General features: G+C 39.7%; 1 protein-coding gene across 12 annotated transcripts in view; it reads right to left on the reverse strand.

The window, feature by feature from the left end:
- map2 (microtubule-associated protein 2) overlaps positions 1 to 16,524 on the reverse strand; it is a 95,015-nt gene that overhangs the window by 24,373 nt on the left and 54,118 nt on the right. For 9 of the 12 annotated variants that reach the window (XM_056388781.1, XM_056388780.1, XM_056388773.1 and 6 more), the window contains 4 exons: positions 6,627 to 6,716; positions 5,562 to 5,636; positions 2,812 to 3,027; positions 1,006 to 1,287 (listed from right to left, as the gene is read on the reverse strand). In XM_056388781.1, coding sequence (XP_056244756.1) covers positions 1,006 to 1,287; positions 2,812 to 3,027; positions 5,562 to 5,636; positions 6,627 to 6,716 — 663 coding nt within the window. The remainder of the gene's footprint in view (positions 1 to 1,005; positions 1,288 to 2,811; positions 3,028 to 5,561; positions 5,637 to 6,626; positions 6,717 to 16,524) is intronic. The other 3 variants (XM_056388783.1, XM_056388784.1, XM_056388785.1) reach the window with 3 other exon arrangements.

Consider the following 16,524-nt stretch of genomic DNA (forward strand, 5'->3'; position numbering starts at 1 on the left):
GCTGTCCTAGAAACTTACAGCACAATGATACGGCCATCACTGAAGAAGTACGGCGGGATTATGGGGTCCACCAAGTCACAGATGGATGAGAATATGGCATGGTATGTGACGGAACCGGCATGAGGAAACTGTGATGCTGATTTATGGGAAACAAGCAATAACAAATGGGATGGATATCCATGCCACTCTTCAAAACATCAGATACAAAAAGAAATAGCATTTCTGTCATTTTTCTTTATAAGTGCAATAAAATGTTTTGAGATTGTGTCCAGTTAAAATTTGTCAGTGTTCACATAGTTTTGCTAAGATCAAATAAATTTAGGGTCTTAATAATAACTTTCAAATGTCAGTGCACAATTGAAAGAACATTAGCACAATTATGGAAGAACCTTGCTGGTGATGACAGAGAAATGCTCTAACAGTGACAAAACAAACAGAAGCCACAAATGATTTTGAATTTTGCTGATAAAGTAATGCACTTGATGAGATATGGTTCTACCAACAACTGTAACACACTGAACATGAGACAGCCAACACAAAACCCCTTGCAAATTCTGTACACAGAATTATGATAATAATATGAGTGATAAGTATGATTCATGGTATAGTGCGTAGCACTGGGATACCAGCACCAAGCCATATGAAGATATAATGAGAAACCTGTAAGCTTATAGCGGTAACAAAAAGCACTACCACGTTCAGCAATACTTCATCATACCAATACGAAATGCCCGGCCTAAACGACCACAGCAAGAAAAAGAAAAATGCAAGCGCAAATATAACACACAATAAAACCAGGTTAAGTTAAAAGAATGTGACTCTTTTCACCAACAAGCCTGTGTTGCCTTGCAGCCACAGCAGAGTGCAGAGAGAATTACTTGCCATTCCACCTGAATTGTAATGTTTATGTTATATGCTTATGGGTTCCCTTTGACACATCTGGTGTTTTTATACAGTGGACAATGCAGTAACATGCAGGCAGGGAGAGCAGAGGGCAGGACACACCTGTCTCAGGGCTCTCCTCACCCTCTGCTTCCTCCTCCTCTCTGTCCATTGATCTTTCTGCAGCAGCACTAACTGCTTCGATCGGCTCCAGGTCTAGGTCCTGAGCCTCGTCTATGGCCTCTGCCTGCTCTAAGGGCTCAGCTTGGGGGCTGTCCAGCTCAGGCTCTTCCCCACTCCATTGCTGCTCATCAAGAGCTGCCTCGGACTCTGCTGCCTCTGCACTCTCCTCCTCCTCTTCCACCTCCTCCTCGTATTCAGCTGTAAGAGCCTCCATGGTCTCTTCTTCTCAAAAACAGGGTGAGAGGGGGACACATTAAGACTACAGGCAACACAGACTTGGCTTATGTGAGAACACAATTTATGATGGGGCACTTTCAGCTTTGGGAAAAGATTACCTAAAGTGCTTGTCTCTTCACAAATACAGGTACATTACACATAAAGTACAGAGTGTTGTATGCAAGTGTGTTTTCTACTTTGGTCACTTAGTATACAGAGTATGTAAGGAATCTATAACGATATATAGCTTCAAGGCATGCCTACAACCTAGATTGACCTAACGTCATTGCTGACTGAGGTTGTTTAAGAAAAATGGAAACATAAATGAAGTAGTAACACTTCATGGACTAACACTGCACTACTGTAGAAGAAACTCTGTTCAGAGCATTTCTGAAATCTCTGCCTGCAGTCCAGTGCAGTAGAAAGCAGAGTGCGTCAGATTCCCGACACAGCACGTACTGGATTTTGAACTGTGTAAGCTTTGCTTTGCTTAGTATATTAATTGTGTTAGTCTAGGACATGCTGCTATGGAGAAATATTGAAGGAGTTAAGGTCTATCAGTGTATTCACTGGGAGGAGGCGGTGGTACAAATGAAGTTCTTGTCTGCTGATGAAGTCAGCATCTGTCCATTCAACAGATTTATTTTGATGATAACAGCCTGAGAGTGGCTTACAACAGAGAACTGAGAGTAGGCCATGTTGTGTACTTGTGTAGCCTTAGTAAAAAACTCACTGAGGTCCCAGGTTCTGTCTATGTATTTGGGCCTACAATTTTGAAAAGAAACATCTTGTATCTTGTCATTTTTAAGAGAATAATAATAATAATAATGATAATAAATACTGATGTAATTGTTAAGAAGGTTGTATGCGGGTACTTGTGCTGGTGAGCTGAAAGTCTTGGTTGTTGCCACAGTGAGAGTGTACGAGTAGTTAGGGATGAGTATAGAGGGTCTGAGACAGTGCAGCATAATTAAAGGAATAAGGGGTAGTCTTAAGGAATGAGCCAAGACACAACTCTGGGAGATGATTTGTAGAGAGAAATTTGTGCACAGGGGTCATCAGTCATGCACGATATCTTTAAAAAATCCATTTTGGCCTTAAATCATGTCTCAAAAGTCAACCCTGTGGTCTTACTGATGAGAACTGTAGTGTATTGTGTCCATTGACTGAATCACAATAAAACATTGTCATCCTTTAGAGACATCACTGCTATGTGTTGGACTTAATGGCATGGCAACCACAGGTAGCAATAGCTTTGGGTGAAATAAATAAATAAATAAAAAGAAATATGACTGTTAAACAAATATGAAATTGCTCAGATTTTGAGCGAACAAACATCACAAGGACGCACAAACACACACAAAGACGGACGAAGAGACGAACTGACGGACGGAGAGACGGAAGGAGGGAGGGATGGAGGGAGGAGGTCAAATCACAGAAGAGGAAACTGGTGTTAAAAAGAGAAAGGAGAGAAAGAAAGAGAGCGGAGATGAAGGGGGAAATGGCAAAGAGGAACCATGCGTGGTTCACCTTCAATCTGTCTAAAGGCCACGGCCTGCCCTGTGGGGCGAGAGCCCGAGTGCGTCCACTCTGGGCTGAACAATGGGTGCTCATAGTACTCCTCGTCGGAGTGGTAGGGGTCGTCCTCGGGCACGGAAACTGAGATGGAGGGGGCGAGGAACTTGCACCTCTCCCGAGAATTTTGGAAGCGGCGGAGAGGGCCCGCCTCCTCCTCATCCCCTACATCTACAAACAAGACAGACACAAGGAGAAGAACTGCAGGGAAATCTGGACACACAGACTGAAAGAGAGAGAGTGAAGAGTGTGAAAAGAGAGAGAGTGAAAAGATAACGGAAACAATAAAAGAAATGGAGAACACGCCAAAGAATGTCCAAATTAAAGGTGAGTTAACATAATATTGATTATTTGAAAAACAGAATGACAATTAAGCTGCGGTTTTTGAAATTTTGGTTAAAAAAAAAACTAGGTTTGCGCAATTAGTTTTCAATTATTTAAATTTTTGATCTTTTAAACAGCTTACAGTCACAAAATAGTTTTAGACACAAAAAAGTCAGTTTACAAAATTGTTTCAACAATATATTCATTTGGTTTGTGCCTTAAGGGTTTTTTTTATTTTGCTCTTTGGCATCTTCTGATAAAAAAAAGTGAAATTCTGTGTCATGTCAAAGAAGTATAGTATCTTAACTAAGAGATATTTTAGTGGTATGCTACAATAGAAACAAATTATGATGTATATCTGTTTATTTATTTTTTTGACTTAGCTCCTCATCTGAGATTTGTAGCTATGATAAGACAATGTACTTGGCTGAAAGGGAGGTCATATTTATTCAAAAGTTTATCTGGAGCTGGCTGTGGTCTTTGAATTTTTAAGAAAATATAAAAGATAACCAATTTCTTTACTTGATAAATCTATTAGTGACATTTTAAGATGGACATTTTCTGCAGTGAACAGGGAGATAAAGCTTGAGGACAAAAAACAAAAAAAAGGGAAAATTTAAAACAAGCAAAAGAAAACAAAACAGAGAGAGTCACCAGAGAGGGGAATGCAAGAAGACGATGCTTGATTGAGAGCAAGAGAAACATAGCACACACAGGACACTGACAAGGAGACAATGACAAGCAACTCAAAGGTGACCAAGCTTCGGGGGCCAGCCATACTCTGACGCCAGCAAAATCAGTATATTGCATTGTCTGACAGAGATATCGATACAAAATGAATGTTTAAACTTTAATAAAAGACCTACAATAAAAAAGTAATTCAACACTTAAAACAACAGTTATAATACTAATATAGCAACACGTGTTTTCCCATTGCTATTACACAAACAAACCTCTACACCTACGCAAACCTCTGGATCCAGTCAAACAACTGTCCAATCAGACATCCTCTAAAAATCATTTTCGAAAACACAGAAAAACCGATTTGTAGCTCAAAAGGTTATATTTAAAAGACCACTACCTCCGACACCCTGAGATGACCAAGCCTTTCAGTGCCTACTTGTTATGTATCATATCCGCAGGTACTGAATATGCAGGACAACCTCTACGATCTGAACTGTACAAGTGACAAAACAGACCATCTGTATTTGGTGCATGGCTGGCCCACGCTACAGACTCTCCTCATTACATTCCAGCTACTGCAGACTGAGCAGACGTAAACAGAAAGACAAAACATAAAGGAGCCAGAAGTTTTAGTTGTAATGTACAGCCATTTCTTGCAATCAGCTGCACAAAAATTACTACATAGCTTAAACTAAACTTTGGAAGTCAAAAATAAAGAAAGAAACTGTGTCACAGTGCTAACAGACAAAATGAAAGACAACAAATTCTGTAAAGGATTTAGGTGTAAATGAGGTATTTTCAGCCATTTATCAGCATGGCATTCCTAATCTTGTGACATCAGAGGGCTAGCAGACACTGTTACCTCTGCGCTAGTATGCCTATTTAAGGCTAACTAGCTCATCAAGATGATTCGGTAAATGTAGACTTCATTTCTACAGTATGTAGTGGCTTTATTATATTAGCTAATTTCCTTTGTATGCATTACTTTTGTTATTAGGCATCAGTCTTAGCCAGAAAATTCGTTGGCTCGAGCTTGAGGGCAGCTCTGTTTTCATGTTTATAGAGCTAAAACTCTGATGTGTAGCCACAGCCAAACACATACAAAAAGACTGACACAGTGGACAGTGACAAGAAAACACAATGTACACGCAAAACACATGACAAAATTCAACTGAAAAAGACAAACAACAAGAAGTTGAAGGGTTACCTAAATTGGCTGTCATATTAGTGAGTGGGAAGACAGCGAGGTGTGGAGGTTAGAAAAGGAAATGAAAGAAGAGGATGAAAAAAAGAGTGCATTTGATGTAACAAGGTGGTCATGCATGTGAGCCTTTCTTTCTTGAAGAGATAAAGGGTGATGACAATGAAGATACAAATTGTATCTGTCCCAGGTGTACGATGAGGAGGAGGAAGCAGGATTTCAGAAGAAATGGATGTCTGAAAAATGGAAAACATGTTCCTGCTTTTAGCAAATCTGGTATGTAGCAGGTTTCTTGAAGGGGTATCAATATGTAGTTTGCCCCTTAGATGTGGGGAATGTCCTGAGAGGGGGGACTGAAGAGTACCCTGAGAGCCAACCCACATCAGTACCCCAGTGTGTTGCTGACCACAAACCTCCAGAAGCTACAGTCATGGGAGAAAAGGAAACCACAGTCTTCTCCATTAGAGAGATACTCTCATAAACACATTGGCCCTACCTTGTTCCAGAGGACCAAAGTGCTCTGCAGCAGGTGAGGGGGGAGGAGAGGGAGGCAAATTGGTGGTGTCTTCAACTGCAAATAGAAGTAGAGGGAAGAGGAGGAAAGTGCATGGTTATAAAAATTACATACTGTAAAGGGCATTGAGCATCTGCTGAAAGAGATACCATCTCTATTTCATGCACTCTTCTTCCTTGTCAAAAAGTAGTGCCTACATTACCCACAACGCAACTCAATTGCTGACAGTGCGGTTGGAGATTCTAGGGTGTTATGCAAGTAGCATCTTGAGCAAGTAGTGGGCTGCAAGTGACATCAATTGAGGCAATTTATCAGATTTCACTCAGCTCCCCCGGAGCCATAAAAAAAAGGTTTATAAAGGCTTTATGTGACATTTCCCTTGATATAAGCTATCTGCTTTTATTTGTATTTTGTTTGCTGTATTAATAAATCAATGTAAAATATTTTCCTGTATCATCTATCCATCTCATAGTCACTTATTATAATGTTCTCAAAACAGCCATTGTCTGCTTTTAGTGAGGTGAGCAAATGCTCATACATGACTTACACTACTGACTGCAACATGTTTTTAAACATACTCTTTGCAATAAGGTGGGCTTTTCAAATTAAGATCGTTCCGCTATGCTGCTGCACTGCTCAACTGAACACCTTGCCGCATAACTCTCTGCATCCACAGTTGTAGCTTTAGGTTCATATGGGGATTATTATTATCTCTCCCCAGTCTCTGCTGTGAATAGCTTAGCGTATGCTTACAAGGGGTAACTGTTTACTTTGTAAATATGCTCTTCATAATTTTAATATTTAAATAGAACGAATGGGTGCTCTGGTTTGCTCATACAGTGTAAAGACGTACAGGTTAAGTGAACTGGTGACTCTTTCCCATACTGTGGCTGTTTGAGAGACTGGCGACCTCTCTAGGATTTACCCTGCCTAATGTCAAGCTGGGACAGGCTCCAGCCCTCTGCGACCACTGGATGGAAGAAAGAATGATCTCTGCCACTAACACAACTGTGTGTGTGTGTGTGTGTGTGTGTGTGTGTGTTTTACCTGATGGCAACCTTTGAGTCTCCTGTTCTCCCTTCAGTACTGCCACAGCTTCTGCCGTCACTTCCTGCACAATACGCGCTGACACTTGCTCTAGTAGACACACAAACACACACACACACACACACACACACACACACACAGGGTCAATCAACTTTAAGATTGGAGTTGGAAAGTTTTCATCCATCCATCCAGCCATTTTCAACCACTTAATCCGGGGTTGGTTCACGGTGACAGGCAAGGTAGCCCAGACATCCCTCTCCCCAGCAACTTCTTCCCACTCCTCCTGGGGTATCCCAAGTCATTCCCAGGCCTGCTGAGATATATAATCTATTATATATCAAGTACTGGATATATATATATATATATTTTGTTCTGGGCCTGCCCCTGGGTCTCCTACCAGTTGGACGGGCCTGGAAAACCTCCACTGGAAGGCGCCCAGGAGGCATCCTAATCAGATGCCCAAACCACTTCAACTGGCTCCTTTCGACATGAACGAGCTCTTCTCTGAGCTCCCTCCATTTTGGCCTTTTGATATCAGCCAGGCTCAAAGGGCCTCCTTTTTCAGCTTGACGGCTTCCTTCACCACCGGTGTCCACCAGCGGGTTCTCGGGTTGGTACCATGACAGGCAACGATGACAAAAGTTGAAATGTTTAAGCTATTCATTTGTATAAAATCCCAAGACTCCCTGTAGAAAAGATGCAATAAAACCCCAGCTGTACCATTACATCAGGACACTGTGGTTATACTGAGTAGCTTGCAGGTTTTAGTCAGTGAAATGAAAAACAAGGTGATGCTAGATGACGACATGATGCTCAGTCAACATTCATGGGATATATCGATGTTAACACATACTAAATTTGTCAAGAATGGATTCTTACATCCATTTCACTTTACTGTTTTTTTAATCATGTCACTCAAAGCCTTAGATGAAAGCCAGTGTGAGGGAGCTGAAATTGTTTCCATAACTGCAGGGATGCTAGGGTTGCTGGTGAAGGATGTGAGTGTCTCCATGGAAACAAAGCATTCTCAAAAAGTATAGACTGAAAATTAAACCTGGACCAGATGAGAGTGTACAGTGGGAGATAAAAAAACACTTTTTTCTCTGTTTTCATCATAGAGGCAAAAAGATATTTTATTTGCAAGGACTTGATGTTCCTAAAATGCTGGATTTATAAAAATGATTCTAATCCCAGAACTGAGGTATAGACAGTAATACCCACTCTGCAACATTTCAAAAAGGAATCCATGAGGTTTACCTGAAAAGTTTCAATGCATCACTTTAAGTTGATTAAGTTGTTTTTGATTTTAATTTGGTTTTGAGCAACTCATAAAAGTCAAAGTCCTAAAAAACTGTACAAAATAATTATTACTTTTTATCCAGCCATTACACTCACATCTAAGCTGAATCTAAAAATATAATTTTAATTTGAAAATTCGAATTTTTGCTTTGATGTGATGCAGTGATAGAGATAAAGACAGAAAAGGAAGCGAGAGAGAGAGAGAGAGAGAGAGAGAGAGAGAAAGAGAGGGTAACAAATGCAGAATTGCTAAAATCGAAAGCTGAGGTTATACAGTATGTATGGTATACACTATATAGTAAACAGATTTTAGATCATTCAATAGACTGAGTCATTCGTAAAGGATTGGACACCATTAGTGCTTAAATACTTGACCTTGTCAACCTGGTACTTTGTAATTTTGAATAGTGTTTGGACATAATGAAACTCAACAGTAATTTTGGTTCGATGTCCATACTTAACTTAATTTATATTATCCAAATCTCTATGTAATTAGTTTCTGGCACGAGTCTGCCAGCCTACTTGGGTGGCGATGGATTTAGTGTGAGATAAGGTGAGCTGTTTGATGTTGCTGGATATTTCCGTCTGTTAGAATGGCTGCAGTGGACTATGAGCAGCCAGATTGAACATTACAATCCCCTTCTTTATCTTTCATTCAAGGCGAAGCATCTACCCACTCTGAGGATGACACTGAAATGCAATTACAGCTTGCAGATAAATAAAATTTGATATTAATTTTGGCCTTTGTATTTTGGAATTTGAAGTAATATTGCATTTGAACCCTTAATAACAGTGATGTCAACATTTAGAAAGAGGCTGTCAACATTTCCTGGCTGTCTGACACTGGTGGACAGGAGGTGATAAAAAGGACATTACTGTAGGAAAAGGCTTAAGTTGAAACCCTCCAGGAGCAACTAGAGGTGAATCTTACAGAAAGAAGTGAATCTGTGACAATGATGTATGCATGTGTTTTAATGTAGGAATAGGACTTTAATCAATTTTGCCCCAAACTGGGAGCAAAAACAGAGACAATTTCCTAAACTGGTCTCTACATTCAAGCTTACATCTGTCTGCATTTATTTGTGTAAGAATCTGTGTAAATATAGTCTGGCATGCAAGGGGACCTGCACAGTTCTAATCAAAACTGCCTTCATATGCATAGTAACAGTGGCTATGTGGGATTGGGTGGCAGTGTGATGCTTTTACTGCTGCTGTTTCAGGACCTTCTTCTATCCAACATCACCCACACATCAACACAAACAAGCTGGCAGGCATACACACACATGCAATTACACACATACACACACTTCTTCCGGGAACACTTAACACAGCCCACTCATCAACTCAAAGCAGCCATTTCCCATTCTCAGTACCAAAGTGCAATAAACGTGTACCACTTATTGACTGCTTCCAGACAAAATCTTTTCTTCCAGTACTGGAAAACAGAGCTGAAAAGTGTCAATGTAAAACACAATCATTGGGTGTAACAGCAAATAACTAAAAACAGTCCCTAGAGCTGAGACCTGGGGAAAAATAAACCTGCAGATCTGTGTGAATGGTTCCATTTTCTACAACACACACACACAACACCTCCTGTGCATGAAGAAGATACATTAGCTGGTTTATGTTTCAGTGCCCAATCGTGTGAGCAAACATCCTAGTAGCTCACTGTTGATCAAAGATGTTCAAAGATGGGTTTTGAAGATTTTAGGATCAGTTTCAGACCGTGTTTGTGTAATTGTGTCCATGACAAGTCTCAAAGGTTTATCAAAGCAAGAAGCAAATACATACAGAAGGTATTCTAAACACTAGCACAGAATAGTGGAAGTACAGCTTAATTATGCAGTTGAAACAAATCACATGACACAGTTGACCAGTTGCAGATGAGGCACTACTGTATCTAAGATTGGTGAATGAGGAAAGACTCTGCCACCAAGGAAGAGTTTATGCTGAAAATTGGCAAAAGAAGAAATCCATTGAAATAGCAAGTGGAGATAAACGAATGTCCGAAAAAAGTGCCTTTGGACGATTAAAATAAACACAAAACATGCACTCAGACATATGCCTTAAGTGAAATTCAAAAGCCAAATCAAGAGCACTGGATGACAACACTTCATTAAGATAGCCTGCCTACAGAAAGTTTAGAGTATTTGTAACATTTTAACAGGTTATTAGTTGAGATTCAACTAAACCTAACCCTAATAACCATGAAATGGTTTACTAATTGTTGGTTGAATATATGTATATACGTTGTTGAACATTAGAATGTCCAACAAATACAAATATGAATGTCTGTTAAGAATACACATAAATACAATATGATACAAATATAAATTTTACAAATAAAGTGTAACCCACTGGATTCAATAAGACATTATGGTTCGTTTACCCGTTTAAACAAATCCAAAGACATGCACATTCACAAAGCAATAGTACTGTTAAATTGACCTTGTCACATCCACAAAGCTAGCTGGCAGTGATGAAAACAAGCCTGGCCTGGTTGTCTCAGCATTTATATGACAGAGTGATGTCAAATGACATAGCCGCCTGCCTTTCATTGGCTTTGACAGCAGAATAAACCACATGCACAAACAGCTGCTTTGATGTACAGAAAGGCTGCACCATATCTGTAGATCTACATCAATAACCAAAAGTCAAATCATACGCACACACACACACTCTCTCCAGTGAGGTAAAAGCGTGAATTACCTGATTAGAAAGACTGAAGCTGAGATCGCTCTCCCTCTCTGAGCAGAGACTACGACTGGGAGCCCTGAGTCAATGCAACACACAGCCAGACTGCAACACACAAACACACACACGTACCCTCTCTTACACACACACACACACACACACATAGCAAGACTGAGAGGGCACAGAGAGAGCAGGAGTGCTATTTGGTATCATATCACCCAGCACCCAAAATGTGTAAAGCAAGTGGTTGCCATAGCAACAGACTGCTGGTGGGCCACTGCCTTGGGTCCATATGCAATTCAGATGCCAGCATTATACTGTGGCTGTTTCAGCCTCTGAGCTACTGCGTCTACAGCCTCCAGTAAACAGGAATGATGGCTGTGATGCGGCTGGACCTTATTGCTTGATTTCTACTGATACACGACGTAAATCAGAGTAAATCTAACAAAGCCCAGATTTTTTCCCAGTGAAATACATATGATTTCTTAAATATTTTACTAACAAATCAACATAAAACCAAGAACTGATTGGAAAATAATATCTATTGCTATGTATTTTTGACCAGTGAAAATGCAACAAACCAGTTACTCTGTATATTCTATTTTCAAACAAAAGCTCAAATTTTATATTAAGATTTCTTGGATGGATTCATTGAATGTAGCCCGAATGCAAAAAAAGACAGGATAAAAGAAGTTACTGTTAACATGCCATTTTACACATGACTGCAAGAGGTCACTTGTCAGAAAACATGACGACAGGTCATTTTATTTTATAGTACTGAGCTGCATCAGTTGATGAATTTAGCATCTCATAATTGTAGATATGTATCTCATAATTACAAGATCTGCATGACAGAAATGACAAAGTCCTTGTAGTGCATTGGAAAGATCATTCTATTATGTTGGTCACACCACACAATCCCATCCATCTGAGTTCTTCTTTTGCAATGCTGAAATGAATGAACTCTTCAGTAGCGGTACACGTCACTGTGACAATCTTCAGTCGGACAGTCGTTAGTCACTGCACCAGACGTCTAGTTCTAACGACAGTTGTCATACAGTATACTGTTCAACTCCACCTCCACTAAGAGGAATTCATGAATAGTTTGAAGAAACAGAAATTATGGGAAGAGAAATTACATTAACACACAAGTAAACCTTTCAGTAGCCTAAACAGAGAGATCAAGTGAGTACTGTCTCACATGACAGTATGTGTGCAGTATGTAGTGGCACTGAAAAGGCACTAAGATGTAGCACATTCATATATTCATTCCTGTCCCTGAATATCAATAGTGTGCAGTGGATCTCTTACTATAAGATGTCAGCCATACTCAATTATTATAAAGCTTTAATTGATCGATATTTGTGACTGCAGTTGCTCCTCTGCTGTCAAACATCTGGATACCACTTCCTCTGCTCCATTCTTGTCGCCACCCTCTCATAATTTACTACATTTACAAAATGTACTACCCTTAATATTTAATTGACATTTGTTTGTATTTTATTTATGTAATAGTGTTATTGTGTTCCTCCATATTGTAATCTTCCTATTTGATCTATGTCTTCTCTGTATACACGACGTCTATTGCATCTCCATTGCGGAATCCCTCCTCAGTTGCTGTTCCTGAGATTCTTCCCATTTGTTTTTTGTGAAGTGTTTCCTTATCCAAAACAGGGGGCAAAGAATAGACAGTGATATATGTTGTACAGATTGTGAAGACCTCTGAGGAAAAGTTGTTATTACTAAATTTGGAGTTAAATAATATAAAATATAAAAAACAGGGACTTATATCAGCTGATGATTAAAGCGGAACTCCACCGACTCCACCACATTAAAACCTGTTTATAGGTTAAAGGGAGTACAGTTGCATATCTGGAAAAACGCTGTATTTAATCCATTGTGGCTTCAGAAGGAGCCTTGCAGAGTATGATAACTCGTCTTAAAGTGATGTCACTTGAATCAGCGCAGTTGGGACTGAAGACTAGAAATATGAGTGGGGACAACAGAACAACTCTGGGTGTGTGGAGTTAGAAAGATGTGATTTAACCAGATGTCCGTAGCCCACTCCTCATCTCTACTTGAGGCTAGCAGCTCCAGGCTACGTTAACCACTATTACTAGCATCACAATCACAATCACAAACTGAACTGTCTGCGTTTGAGTTGCACTGTGAGTAATGTAGTTAATAATGTGACACAGGTTTTATGAAGGAAAAATAATGTGTGAATTAAGAAAGAATGTTACTTGTTCTGCTGTATTAACTTTGATCTTCTTTCCTCAAACTGCCCAGTGTCAGTCCCACTAGTCCCACAATGTTATAGAAGTGCAATTCTACATCAGTAGAGGACTTTATTAACACATAAAACATGTGATGTGGCATGTGTTATATTGGTTTTATGTCCTTTAAAAAATTTAAATGTTCACCGTTTTGTCAAAAAATATGCTCACATTTGCATTTTTTAAGTGCCAAAATATTTTGTAAAAAAAAAAGATTTATTGAATATGCCCCACAGATTCAAACATCATCAGACTTTGGATTTAAACATTTTTGTTTGTGTCCATTCTTCAAACCAAAGTGTCATTTGGCAAATCTCCTCTCTGCTGCTGCCAAACATACTGATTTAAGCTTATGAAATGGACTTTAACAACAGAAAATCTTGTCCAGGCTTCTTGACACGATGCCCAGTAACTTGTGTCAGCTCAATGACATAAACATCAGTCAACGCTATATCCCTAATATAACACAAGGGTTTCCTCAATTTATGTAAGCCAACCCCTCCCTAGAATAAGCTCAGCAACCTTTTGCATTCTTTCTGTTTCTATCAGGTCACTCTGATTTTTGTTTCCTCTCTTTCTCTTGAGCAGTTCCAGCATGGCTGACTGATTTGTTTCAACTTCATTTCAAAGGAAAGTCAAGAGGGCAATTTCGTGCTTCAATAGTTCTTGTTGTGTCTGAAGAGCTTTTCACAGGGACAGGAAGTTCACTGAGTGCCAGCCTCAGCCCTTCTGTCACCCATCCTGCCCCACTTACCCACCTCCCACTTCTCACCCTTCCCAGCTCTGGAGCAATGCTAATACATGCTGACAAGACGCTCTGTAGACAAACACAGCTTTGGTTTCACAGCTGCCAAGAGAATGTGTCATTTTTATGCTGATGATTAGACAACATGTATCAATATACTGATCATCATTATAATTACATATTGCTAAAGGCTGGAGAGTTGGAGCTTCTCTTGATATGTGAGAGAACTTTCCTTATAAATGGATTCATTTTGTCCATTTTATTTTCTATTTCTACTACAGTGTGTCATTACTAACCATTGTTAAAGAAGATTGTAGGTTTTAGTGATAGTGGAGATACTTGTTGGTATCTTGATTTTAGAGACATCCACTCACTTGATCTCATGATCTTGATCTCTGCTGTCTGATGGATGACACATTTGATGCAGGGCCGTAACTGTTTCAGAGCCCCTGAGGAGAAGCTCTTGAGACAAATAATGCATTCAAAGCATTTACAGTTTATCATATCTAATCAAGTTCCATTTGCTGAAGGTGCAGGCGCGCCTGACTTTTAAAGGGAATGGAAGATGGCACTCTCTGATCGGTTTATCATATGTTATGCCCGAAAGACTCCCATAATTAATTCAGTGACTAAGTACAGTCCATTTGAACCATGCGCCTGGCGCAGCAAAAAGAGGATGAGGACATTCCCTAAATGCACTTGTGCCATACTATTTAGACCATGTGCTTTGGATTGTTAAAACAGAGCCCTATAATTGTTTGTGTGTAATTAAGCCCATTGTATTTCACATACTTTTCCTATATGTGAACCCTATTCCACTGTATAATGAATAAGGTCAGTTACTACAGAGCAGTTACAGTTTGTTTACATAATGTATGACTAGTTATTTGTTCTACAGTCTTGCATACAAGTCAGCTCGATTTGAGTGTTGTCGTGATTTGAAGTGTCATTGTGATAATAATGCTGAAAGGATTATAGATCTTACTCTTTCTTTTATGTCAACTTATGAGCAGTTCCATGAAAAATCTTGACACAAGTGTAATGTTCCTGAAAGTAGATGCAATCATCTAGCAATTATCTGCACAAACGACTGAATAAACCTAAATAACTAATAAACATGGTCAAATGGCAAAGGATATCTGCACTCAAAACTACTTTTATCAGCCTTCAAAACTGGTACCAGTTAAGACCTAATAATGGGTAGATGGGAGGTTAATTGGACTCTTGTCATCACGTGCTAAAGAAGCTTGTCTGTGGCAAGCTAGAGGCAAAAAGAACAAAAGCCCTGGCAAAGTAAATTGTAGGGGAGCTGTTGCCATGGTTACACCATTGGTGCATTATCATTCTTGTCTCCAGGGTGTGAGTGTGGATGGGGTGGGGGGCTAAGGGGTAGAGAGACAGATTTTATGTTTTAATTACAGTACCACTAATAACAGTATCTTATTCTAGTGAGAAACCCGTCTAAAAACCTACTTTTATTCCTTGGCTTTTGATCCAGCATGAGACGGCATTTGTTTTATTGCTTTTATTGTTTTTTATTTGCTATTTTATCATTGTTTTTATGTTTTTATGTTTTTATGTTATTATGTACAGCACTTTGTATCAGCTTTGGCTGTATTTAAAGTCCTCTATAAATAAAGTTGAGTTGAGTTGAGTTGAGTTGAGTAGTGAGGAGTATTGCAAGAGGAGACTGGACACAAATGCACATACGCAAAACAACACACACATACACACACCTGAATACAAAAAAGCAGATATACTGTATGGACTTCTGACTTGCCAGGATCGACACCAGTTACTTCTACAGAATCACATAACTTATTGACAAAGCCTTTTTTAGAACCGTCTCTTCTGTCTCATCATTGTGCGAGCACCTCTGGACATTAAAATGACCTGACCTGCTTGCACTTTGGTTGAGGACCTCTGCTATGCACATCTGAACAGTGTTTCTGATGTAATGCTTCCACATCACACATCCACAGACCTCATCTCCACTTAATTTCTATCTTTACATTTTTAAAACTGACAAAAATCATTAATATGTATTCCATTCCCCATGTATCTGACTATCCACTGGGTGCAAACTGTCTTTGGGATTTGCATGTGTAGCGGATATACCTGGCAGAGCATCAGTCACAAGCCATTAAAGAAGTTCATTTTAAGGACACACAGAGTTATGGACCCTATATTGACACTCTGTTACTCTTCCCAATATCAAACTATCAAATTGATAGGAAACAGAGACAAACAACCCTTCTCTCACACACAGACCATGCTGTTAACATGTCAGGGAGACACTCAATCAGACCTTGGGTCAAAGAGACAGCTCCAGAGGATCAATGAATGGACACCATCAAACTGGAGAGCATAGGCACAATCTCCCGTTGTAACAATAAGACTCTGCCTATTGATATTTGATTGTTTCTTATATAGGAAAAGAAGTTGTGAATCCTGGCCTCTCTCTCTATGTCCTCACTTTCAAATATCTCCAATGGAGCCTTACACATATGCACAACACACACACACATGCATACAGGCACACGCACGCACACGCACGCACGCACGCACGCACGCACGCACGCACGCACGCACGCACGCACGCACGCACGCACACACACACACACACACACACACACACACCCCAACCTCCCTTCCTCTGTCCCTCTCTAGATAAGAGTCATAAACTACAACCCACATTCCAATCCTGGGTAGTGACCAGCAGAACAATCTTCACAGACACAGATCTGAGGAAAAATATATAATTAAATATCTAACTGTTCTGTAACTCCTGAGATGTCTCTATGTAATAGGTCAATCCCAAACTTCTATCCTATAGAATGTTTGAAACATAACATGTAGACTTTAAGACAACGTCCTTCATGTG

The sequence above is a fragment of the Seriola aureovittata genome, chromosome 11, assembly GCF_021018895.1.
Source record: "Seriola aureovittata isolate HTS-2021-v1 ecotype China chromosome 11, ASM2101889v1, whole genome shotgun sequence".
Classification (NCBI taxonomy): domain Eukaryota; kingdom Metazoa; phylum Chordata; class Actinopteri; order Carangiformes; family Carangidae; genus Seriola; species Seriola aureovittata.